General features: G+C 52.1%; 1 protein-coding gene across 3 annotated transcripts in view; it reads right to left on the minus strand.

Moving 5' to 3' along the window:
* Window positions 1–11,667, minus strand: part of RAB40C (RAB40C, member RAS oncogene family) — a 35,467-nt gene extending 23,800 nt beyond the window's left edge. For all 3 annotated transcript variants that reach the window (XM_086622109.1, XM_086622110.1, XM_086622107.1), the window contains exon 1: window positions 11,475–11,667. In XM_086622109.1, coding sequence (XP_086478235.1) covers window positions 11,475–11,628 — 154 coding nt within the window. In that variant the 5' untranslated portion in view covers window positions 11,629–11,667. The remainder of the gene's footprint in view (window positions 1–11,474) is intronic.

Raw genomic sequence — 11,667 nt, forward strand, 5'->3', positions numbered from 1 at the left:
CGTGCACCGAAGATCCAGGTACCAACATCCTCCGATTCAGGTAATTTAAAACACAGGCAGTGGCATCTGTACGCAGAAGGCACCACCAGCACGTTACCTTCCACTGCAGCTCCTGCTATTAACTCAGAGGAGTCATTTTCTCCATCGTTTGTATGTGATACTGAATAGTTCAGAAAACACACAGCATGAGCACATAAGCACCAGCTGATGCAAAAAGTGAATTCGAGCTATTCAAATAACAACTGATGAAGTCATCCAACCTTAAAAAGTGTGTACAACAGCACATTAACAGCAGCAATTTAGCTAGTCAGCTCAGAGCTGTGAGCCGCAGAAAAAATCCCTTCCAAACAACACATGAGCTCATCAGTTTGAGTCATGCATTCAATTACCTACTCTCTAGACAGAAAAAAAAAAATTATCTCCATCAACAACAGGGGCTAACGAAACATAAGCTTTTTTTTTTTTTAAAAAAAAAGGTGGATTCACCCCAGGTCTGTGTCTTTTAGCATTAGCGTTTACCTCGGCAGCATTGCTGCTTTGCTTTAAGCAGGGTGATAAAAGCTCCCGAACACCGTCCCTGCAAAACACCCCCAGCTCCTGCCTGCAGAGCTGGAGCCCAGCGTCACGAAGCACGTGCTTTTAGCTCGTGTCCTGCATCCGTAGCCTTGGGATCGGGAACAAGAGGTCTCGGTTCTCACCGAGCACGCAGGAGACCAGCGGCGCTCCCGCACGGCGCTGGCAGGGGGACAGGGGTAGATGTGAGCCATCTGCTCGAGCCTTCGTCACCTCCTGCTCACGCAGCAAACACAAAATCCACTCCGGCTGCGCAACTCGACGGGAGGGAACGAGGAGCTTCCTATTCCCTGGAGCGGGTCCAGAGGAGATGATCCAAGGGCTGGAGCACCTCTGCTATGGAGACAGGCTGAGAGAGTTGGGGCTGTTCAGTCTGGAGAAGAGAAGGCTCCAGGGTGATCTTCCAGCAGCCTTCCAGTACCTAAAGGGACTACAAGAAAGCTGGAGAGGGGCTTTGGACGTGTAGTGACAGGACAAGGGACAATGGATTTAAACTGGAAGAGGGGAGATTTCAATTAGATATAAGGAAGTAATTCTTCCCTCTGAGGGTGGTGAGGCACTGCACCAGGTTGCCCAGAGGAGCTGTGGCTGCCCCATCCCTGGCAGTGTTCAAGGCCAGGTTGGATGATGCTTTGGGCAACCTGGTGTAGTGGAAGGTGTCCCTGCCCATGGCAGGGGGGTTGAAACGAGATGATCTTTGAGGTCCCTTCCAACCCAAACCGTTCCACGATTCTATGGTTCTCGAGCTGTGCAGCAGATGAGTCGGAGCTGTTCTGAGCCAAGGAGCGGGGTCTCACGCCCGTGGCCGGGAGCCCACGGCCCCGAACGACACCCGGCACGTCACGCCAGCTCCTGCCAATGCCAGGGAGCTGCTGCAGCGCTCGGCAGCTCTGCGCCATGCATCCAACAAGCTGCCCAGTGCCTCGTACGAAGGCACGTGCAGGAAGAGAGAAAGAACAAACACCTCTCGATTATTCGAAGTTACCCAAATTTGTGCATTTTCTCCCCAAAAGCTCACTCATACCCACCTTGTTCTGACTGGGAGTGTTTTCCATTTGGACTGGAAGCCTTTCACAAAAAGGCTGCTCGTGTCAAGACTTTGTTCCCAGGCATCTACAGCTGAGGGCTCGTAGGTGGGGGATCTCGGATAAATAACTGCTTGCTTGGTTTTGTAACCGGCCAAAAGCCGGAGCCCTCTAGGAAGGCCAGATTTGCGGGAAGACTTCACTTCTCCGCTGCCGGCTCCGTGGCCCGGCAGTGTTTCGGTAGCTACGTGGTCCTCGGACAGAGGAACTCTGTTCTGGGCTCGTTTAAGGATGACAACTGCATCTGAAAGTGGCACTCGGAGCCAGAAGCGAATCTGTTCCTAAAGCTCAAACAATTTCAGCAGACACCCGGGAAGCCACGGAAACAGCCAAAAGTCAGTCCAGAAACGGGGATGTTAAGTGGATTTGTGCTTTAGAAGAAAATCAAGAATGATTTTATGCACAGAAGCGACAACAAACAAAAGAGTTTCTTTATGCTTTGCAGTTCAGATCTCCATAAAAACTATACAGCTGCACGCAGAAACAAAGACGGCCTATGAGGAGAATCAGAGGGCACCAAAACAATCTTCATTGTTGCTGGATTACCATGCAAACACCAAGACATGCTCAGAAACAACAAAAATAAAATCCAAACACTCCGAAAAAGCCAAGTATTTGTCCAAAATACATTCAATATTCTGGCCTTGCAGAGGTTAACCCTCCACCTTCTGAACACTGCGCACGTTAATATGTTGGAAATGCTGCTCTACGGCACCAGACCTTCTTGGCATCACCACTGGGATGCCAGGCTCACGCGTACGGCTGCGCTCCTGCTCCGGGATCCGCATGCGACCGCATTCTCCGATCGGTGGGATGCTCCTGCCACCCACACCTCGCTGCTCAACGCCAGTTGGCATCGCCAGGTTTTGCCATTTAAAGGGTCCCGTTGCAACAACGCAACGCGGAGGTGGCCGCAGCCGTGCCCGGAAAGGCGGCCGCAGCGCTCCAGCCGCGCACGGGCAGGATGAGCACCACGTGCCTGCCGAGCACAGGCTACAGAGCTCCCAGAGCAGCTATGGACTGACCACTACCAGGAATTCCACCGGCTCGTGAATTTGGTCTCGCTGCATTGACCGCGAGCCCCACGCTGGAAAAGGATCGCTCCACGCTGGAAGCATCAGGACAGTTGCTAACATTGGTTTCACATTTTGGTGTGCTGTTTCCAGCAATAATGACAGATCTCCAGGGACTTGACCTACAATACGTCGCTCAACAGTCCCTCCTTGCCCTTAAAGGATGGGCACACCTGCACGAAGCGTGCTGCTTCGCAGCACCTCCACAGCAGCTCTCAAGAGCCCAAAATCATGTTTTCAGAACCCTCTGCTTTCAACCCAAATTAGAGCCTCCCAGGTCCTCTCCTCCTGACCTCCAGCCTTTGCAGGACAAAGATCTCACCCCAGCTACCCTGGCTGTAACTCCGAAGCACGACTTTTGCTGCTACCAGGAGAAAGTCAGCATGTTGCATTTTTAAAAATAGGAAAAAAAGTATTGAATATTAACCTGAATATTAACCAGATGACATCTACAAGAACACAAGCGTGTCTCTACCGAAGGAGGCATTTCACAGTAAACACTGGTTTGCTAGCACGGCGAGCAGCACAGGCAAGGCTCTCAGGTTCAGTAAGATCAACCCCACAGTTTCATCTCCTCATGCCAAAGCACAGACCTGTGCACTGTTTCCTGTAGGGATTTTACCACCAAGTTAGTTCACAGAATCGTGGAATGGCTTGGGTTGGGAGGGACCTTCAACTTCATCAAGTTCCAACCCCCCTGCCATGGGCAGGGACACCTTCCACTACACCAGGTTGCCCAAAGCCTCATCCAACCTGGCCTTGAACACTTCCAGGGATGGGGCAGCCACAGCTTCTCTAGGCAACCTGGTCCAGTGTCTCACCATCCTCAGAGTGAAAAATTTCTTCCTGAGATCTCATCGAAATCTCCCCTCTTTCAGTTTAAAGCCATTGCCCCTTGTCCTGTCACTACACACCCTTGTCCAAAGCCCCTCTCCAGCTTTCCTGTAGCCTCTTTAGGCACTGGAAGGTCTCCCCGGAGCCTTCTCTTCTCCAGGCTGAACAACCCCAACTCTCTCAGCCTCAGCATAAGAAAAAGGACAGCTCTTGGGACAACAAGAGATGATTTAAGATTAAGTAAACAGGACAGACAAAATAGTGAGGCGGGTTTTTTTTTGTTGTTGTTTTTGATGAGTTTTTGTTGTTTGTTTGTTTTCATCTATTCAGGTCTCCTGTACACTTGGCTTCAAGAACCACGGAGGTCAGAATGGACTACATCCTGCTGCTGTTAAAACTGGTATAGAAGGAAACAGAAGACAGGGCAATTCCTGTGTACATGGCCAAGGGTGTGTGCAGAGAGCAATCGTTTGTAAAGACAGGGAAATGGTACAGTTAGACCCCCAAATGGGCCAGGGAACTGAGAAGCTGGGCTGGAAAATAAGTTAAAATGGCATCTCTAAAAAGAAATTAAAAAAAAAAAATCTGCGTTTTCTTTAAAAGGAGATTATCTCAGAGATGAACAGCACCTTCTACTAAACTGCCAGTTACAAACAGCCTTTCAGTGTCCCCTTCTGCCTGTCTCCTCCTTAACCACTGATGGTTTAAACAGCAAATATTTTGTTTGAATAACATGAGGATTTTTGTCCAAATTCAACGCCTGATACTGAACCGGCTGCAGCACTGTGCAGGGCATTAATCACTTCAGGGGTTATATTTATAGGAGAACAGGTGTCAAAGCTTTAAAAAGACACCATATTGTGCAGTTTCCCAATGGGGTGATGGAAACGAGACAAACAGGAGGTAGAAAAGAGGAAGAAAATCTGAAAAGCTACGGCTCCGTAAAAACGCTCTCAGCAAAGAGAAGCCCTATAGGAACAAACAGTCTGCGAGCTGATGTCGCAACCTCACCCTTACTACAACTTTTGCAGAAACAAACAGACCTCCTGGATGGAGAACCCCGACCCTGAGCCACCATCACCTACACCCCAGGGAAATTTTCCTTCCAGGTGAGTCCCAACTCGCAGCAAAGCCTTTAGCAAAGCGGAGCCGAAGATTTTTTTTCCCATCGGAGCTTCCTTCCTCCTCCTCCTCTGCCTGCAATCAAATAGAAACCAGTATGACATAATGCATCGGTAGCACTGCTCGTTTCGTGCCGAGCCTGGGCTGCCAGAGGAAGGTGAGGGGTAAAGGGAAAGAAAAAAGAGATTTTAAAAAAGGAAGGTTGTACCAAAACCCAACTTGTGGCGTAGCTATTTGCAAGTGCAAAGATGCTCTGCTCTTCCGAGAGAGGCAGGCCCCGGAGGAAAACATGCCAGGGAACAGCTGGAAACAAAAGCTGAAGGAGACAGGGCGGAGGAGGAGGAGACATTTTCCATGGGCTTTCCTAGGCGGCTTATATAGCGAAACAACGAAATCAAAAAACCCCACGCGCCAAGAGAAGTGGACGATGCCATCGCGGGATCTGGATAGGGCAAAACCTACTCGCTTTTTAAAAATAAAAAACTTTTAATCCCAGTTATTCGAAGTACATTCCACCCATTTCAGCTGTACACAGCTCAGTCCACATCACCTTTGTGCACTCTGTGCTCACAAACAGCCACGTAAAAGCAAAGCTTTTGTACAGGGGATTAGAGGTGGCGAGAACTGCCCAGTGCAACCGAGAACTTGCAGAATCAGTCTCCAGCTTTACCAAAACACAACAAAAACACAACCCTCCGGAAAAATCATGCATGCACAACAACCTACGGTGCTGTGCATCCTTAATCCTGACTTGAGAGAGAGAGCTGAAGACATCAAAACCTGCTAGGCACTCGGTTTGGGGTTTGTTTTTTGTTTTCATGCATTTGTTTGTTTGTTTGCTTTGTTTTGGGGTTTGTTTCGTTCTAAATTTAAGCCACAGCTAGTTAGTCCCACATCAAGCAGAGATGGAGGTTTGGAAATATTTTTCACACAAAGCATAAGCAGTAAACGATGCAGAAATAAGAGATGCTGGAGCTGTTTCTGAGCCAAAACCTGCTCTGACGAGATGAGTTTTAAGTCCCTGGTGACAGGGAAGCGAATGTCCCTGAAGGACACTGATGCAAGTGCTGGCAGACACGGGGAATTGCTGCAACGACCACCCTCTGCTCCGCGAGCCATCGAAAGAGATTTCTAGCAGCACGACCGGTGCGGTCCAGCTAAAGAATTCCCTGCGGATCAATTCTGCAGCCACTACAGGGAAGTGAAGATCTCTACATAAAATCTCTAAATAAATCTAAAATCTCAAAATAAAACATTATTCCAACTAATGTCATGCCAGAAAACAAACCTGTTTCCAGTGGCAGGCAGCAGCTGGAACAGCAGCCCAGCCCAGCCAGCCAGCTCGAGTCTCCCACCAACAGGGACGACGCTGCTCCAGGCAGACAGCAGAACGCACCCCACGGCATGTGGCCAGGCGAGGAAGAGGAGGAGGAGGCAGCAGCAAAGCAGCACCAGGATCAGTTTCCCTCCCCGCTGATGCCAAAGAGGCTGGGATGAGCACTCAACATGTGTAGCTCTCGTGTCGATGCCCAGAAGGTGCCACCACATCAGCACTGTCCCCGCCTGAGGTTTTACCACACACACGGTACACCCAGCAACTATTCCTTGCAGGCTCAAGAAGGGGAGGTTAGATGCTGTCAGGTGTTTACAGAGGTCCTGTCCTTGCAGAAGCTGCAGAAGTTTAAAGCAGAACTGCTCAGCCACATGTTTCGTTAAAGCTTGGGGAAAGAGAACCAGTGACAGCAAACTCTGCAGCAGCACGACAGGACCTCCAGCAAAACACAGAGGCTGTGGATCAGAAGCAGGAGCCATCTCTCTGGTCAGTCTTGGAAACTCAACAGGCAAGGAGCAGAAGCATTGAGAAGCAGCCCTCTGCATGCCCTCCATGGCAGCGAGGAAGACAAGACAACTCATCCCTTTTCCTCCCACTCTGCATGTGCTGGTTGTGGCACCGACGATCTCCTGGTTGGCATGTAACTAGCTTGCAGACTGCGACGAAGCAAAGCAGAGCAGTTTTTGCAGGTGACGTTTCTGGATGCGTGCTGGTGACGGAGGGGTCACTCTTGAGAAGGATGAGCGCCAAGACGCGCAAAGAAAGTAATGGCTGCAGAGAAAGACTTGAAAGGGGCAGCTTAGAGACCTCCCAGTTTAGACAGCTGCACAAAAACAACCAGAGGGAAGGGCATCTAAAGATGTGGGTCACTCAAATAAACAACCTGGTAATTAAACAGCAGTGCTGAGGTCCCCAGGCAAACAGCACTGGCTGGGAGGGCCCTGACCACCTCCCCGGGCTGGGCAGCACCTTCAGCCGCTCTTCCTTAACGCCACCTCACCCTGCCCGGGAAAGGGCAGGAAGCTGCACTGCCCCAGACCTCACTCCTGGCACGGACACCGAGCGGCAGTGGGCTCACCGCCCCTGCCCGAAAGCTGCGTCCCTGGTGCTTCTGCTCCGGAGGAAGAGCTCTTGGGAAAGATCCAGTTTTTCTCTGAACCATAAAACCTGTCGGGAGCTATGGCAATTGAGCACTTCAGTTGCCTTTTTCCTAAAATTTCCTTGGCTCTTTGGGTAGCAGCGGGGTAACAGAGCCCCTAAGGGCAGTGCTTGAGTAAGGGATGGGGTCGAAACAAGGCGTCGGGGCGCGCTGCGCGAGGGCCGGTCGCGGCACCGTCCCTGCGGCAGGGCAGCGCTGGCGGTTCAGCTCTCACGTGCTCTTTGAAAGCAGACACAGCGCAGACATAAGGCTTCCTCCTCATCACTTTCTCCACACAAGCTGAGGACAGGGAAAAAAATAAAAATAAAAATCCAACCCCCTTCCCATCCAAGCCATCTGCTGAGAAGCACGCGCTACTCCTTCCCTGACACACGCTTCTCCTTTCCCATGGGAGCAGCAGCAGGTGAGGGGGAAGGCTGCCGCAGAAAAAGCCCTCCATCACGTGAGGACGGAGCACATCACGTTCACGTCTGCGTGGTGAGACCAGCCCCAGCCCTGTTCTGTGCACGCGGGGCACCCTCTCACACAGCAGTGATGGCACTGGTGCCCGCCGAGCACTCCGTGCCGGGAGTCCTGCCCAGCCTCACCCCGTGCTCGCGCAGCCGGCGCGGGGCCGGCTTCCCAAGCAAGCCAACAAACCAGCTGGGCGAGATCGTTTCAGCACAAGCACATGAATAACTAGACATACTAGAGAGTGAATGGATGACACAGTAGTGACAGAGCCACGGGTCCTGCAGGTGAGGAATAGCCTCGTCTGCCTTTTGCAGGACACATACGCCGCCCCTATTTTTGACACGCAGCTCCACCGCATCTCATTACCCAAAACCACTCTGCAGCCATTTCTGCTCTTCTTTGGAACTTGGAGAAGGATAAGGACACCCAAACAGGCGATGTAAACGGCGCAGTGAAAAGTGATCTGTGTGGCTGACTTGCATCCATGAGTAAGGCTGGCAGTTTTGCTCCGAGCCAGCTGTAACACCGCGGCTCACAGCACAGGGGCCAGAGCAGTCCTCCCCTGTACCTCGGGGAGAAGGAGCCAGTGCTGAGAGGAGAGGGCATTCAGGGTGAAAGGCAGGAATTTCAGGTCCCATGTGAAGTCCTCCAGCTATCAACAGTAGTGGTGGGGCTCTGAGAATGGCACCCTGCAGATTTGGGGAGTGAGGCGGTGAAAGCTGGGAAGGAAGACAACATTGGAAGCCCAGAAGCACATTAACGCTTTCCCAAAAGCCCACACTTTCGCCAAAACACTAGTAAGAAGGCATAATTCAGGGCCTTAACAACCCCTTAAGTCCAGTTACAAACCCTCCTGAGCACGGGAGGTGACAATATCCAGCCACAAGACACAAACACTCCTGGGGCACATCCAGGGAGTAGCCTGGAGATCAATAAACTTGGTAACTTCAGTGTGAACCTACTAAGAAACACACAGGTGACAACCGGACCTTGAATCCCTCCTCCAAACGCTGTTTTTAAGCCACCAAAAGTTCTGCACCCAGTGCCCTTGCAGCTTGGGTGCAGCACTGGTCAGGGGCATCACCACTCGGGGAGCAGCAGCCACCTCTGTTTACACGGACCAGATTCCTTCCTAACAGCCATTTAGATAAAGGACATTGCTAAGGTCTTGCTACACACAATAGGACCTGAAGCATCTAATTTAAGACGTGTCTGATGTAGGATGAGGTGCCAAGCAGCAATGCTCCGGCTCAGGGATCCTGAGCAAGGACAGACAGAAGCAACTCCGATGTTTTAAGGAAGACACAGCTCACACTGCACCCAGGGCTTTCAGATACTGGACTCAAGCAAGCGGAGGCTGCCTGCTGCTCACAGCTCGTAAGAGATGCTGATAAAAGAAGGGCTTTCTCTTCTCTTGGCTGCCTCTTCCAACACCCAGGTGCCCACAGAGAAAAGAGGAATCCCTCAAACCCTTTTCTAGGGGCCAGATGTACAGCAGAAGAGCAGCAGCAAAATTACAGAGCTTTGTTTACAGAGCTTTGCTTTTAAAGGTTTGCCTTCCCAGAGCCGAAAGGACAGTCCATTTCACACCACATTTCAAAAAACCCGTGTCAAACCAGCTGTAATCAGCCAAGACAGTAAAAGCAGCAGACCCCAAGGAGACAGAGGGCATGGCCACAAGGGCTTTAGTCCTCCCACGGGAGGTTAGGGATCTGAGCTTGACATGAGATGTCCCAATCACAAGATCAACCTAAAGCGCACTCCATTTCACACCAGTAACGGCAGGTTCTCTTCTCTGGACGGATCAAACTAGTAGCAGATGATATAATGCTTATTTCAAACTGGGATGTGGGGTCTGGGAGGGGACGAGGAGGAGGATGACGCACTTACAAGGAAAAGATTTACAAAGAGAGCCTCTACATAACACTCCACCTTCGCAGTTTTGGGACAGCATCAGGCACACGTCAAAAAAGAGGCCCCAGGCACTAGATGTCCACAAAAATCCAAGTGCCTTCACGCCAGGGGATGGTCTCCGTCAGGGCAGAGCGAAAGCACGCTGGCAGAGGAGCACACACACCCCAACTGCACCAGAGACGGGGAGAGTTCGATTGCCAAGGCTGTCAGGAATATCAGCAGTACCAAATTCGCTCGGATTTCAAAGCTCCTCCATCTGATTTTCCAAAAGGCGTGTAGCTTCGCAGAAGCAACAGAAGCAGAGACTATCAGAGCGTGTATCACTGAAAAAATACAGTACGTGACCTAATTCTCTCATTAGGAACCCACAGAAGATGAGGGAAGGTTCTGAAAACATTAGTTCACTGATACCTCTTTTCCTAGAAAAAAGAAGGTGGGATTTTTTTGCTATAAAATGGCAAGCACAGAGACAAAGCTTTTACAGTGCTAGCCAAAGTCACCGTTCTTTGGGGTTTCTGTGTGTACCAAAGGACCCACCACACCCTCACTTTGCAATCGTACTTGTTACTCCCGCATCACCTGCTTCAAAACAGCGGTCGAACCCATTTCTGTCAGAAGACAACTCCAACTTTAACACCTTGCTTAAAACAACCACCCCGTTACAATCTTCATCCCTCTCTCCTTCGTAAACGCTAACCCCAAGGAGCAGCTCTACTGCTCCCAGCTGAGGCAGGTTCTTCAGAGCCACAAACTCTCTTCAGGGAAGCGTAAAAGCACTGAGCATCTCCTCGAAGGCAAACCGCACCAGTTCTGCCAGACACCCAAGGAGATGAATGATACCACAACCTTCCAGTTCCAGAATTCGCTGCTCTCATTTCACAAGCATCCTGACTTCTGAGTCACCGCCTCCCCGTAAATCTCTGCGGAGCAGGTGCTTACATCAGCTCCTGGGAAGCTGGTAGTAGCTCCGAGGACCGAGTACGCGGTCAGGAGCCGAGTCACGTCGCTCCTTTACGCTCTAAATCCAGCCAGCTTCACAGAGCATCGAGAAGCACCCGTTTCCCTGACTCCTGCTTACAGGCAAAACTAAACACCACCTGCTCCCGGCGCTGGCTGCGGCGACCATGCAGGGTCTGAACCGGATCGCTTCTGCTGAGCCCTTGGGGACGTTATTTTGCATGGAGGCTGGGGGAAGGGATGACAGATTGCAAACCACCCCAGGACCTGCACCCTGCCAAGCCGTGTTACGCTGTAACTGCGGCGAGGGGACGCAGGAAACAGCCCAGCGCCGCTCCTGGGCTCTTAATTACGGTCTTGTGACTCTGTAGTTAATGGTCTGTCATGGGCTCCATTAGAGACCTCGATGTTTGCAGGAGGTGGACCAACCAGGCTGCGCTCGTGGCAGCCAGCTACCAAGCGGGAGCAGCCCTGGCTTGGAAATAAGGCTCCTGTTCTTTTGTTACGGACCCGCTTCCTCCGGGTACAGCTCGGTCCTGCCGTCAGCCCCTGGGAAACCGGCTCAGGGTGCCGAGGCAGAGCTCTGCTCGGAACGTCCAGCTGCGCTGCGGGATGCGCGCATCCAGGGATTACATCAGACGCCGACACCTCTGCCGTCTCGGCGGCCAAATCCTCCCGCAGAGCCTTACCATCTCAAGGGACAGCCGTGGCCCTTCTGCCCCCAGCCACGCGACCCCCGACAAACCGCGCTCCGCTGCCGGTTCATAAAATAATAATAATAATAAAAAAACAAAAACAAAGAAAAAAAGCAAACCAACCCCTCCCTCCGCACGCTCGGTGACCCCTCGCACGGGTCCCTGCGGCTGCCCGTTACCGAGATGCCGGTGCTGCGGCTCGGGCCCGGCTCGGGCTGCCCCGGCGAGGCGGCGGGCCCGATCCTGGCCCCCCCTCACCCCCCCCGCCGCCCTTACCGTTGCTGTAGGCGTAGGGGGACTCGGACGCCCCGTCCTGCAGGCTCTCCAGGATCTCCCCCTTCCCCACGTCGCTGTCCCCCACCAGCAGGAACTTGAGGAGGTAATCGTAGCTCTTCACCGGGCTGCCCTGCGTTCCCATCCTCCCTCTCATCGGCGAGGCCCGATCCGCATCCTCCGCCGCCCGCCGGCC

This window comes from Tauraco erythrolophus, chromosome 17, assembly GCF_009769465.1.
Source record: "Tauraco erythrolophus isolate bTauEry1 chromosome 17, bTauEry1.pri, whole genome shotgun sequence".
NCBI classification, from domain to species: Eukaryota; Metazoa; Chordata; class Aves; order Musophagiformes; family Musophagidae; genus Tauraco; species Tauraco erythrolophus.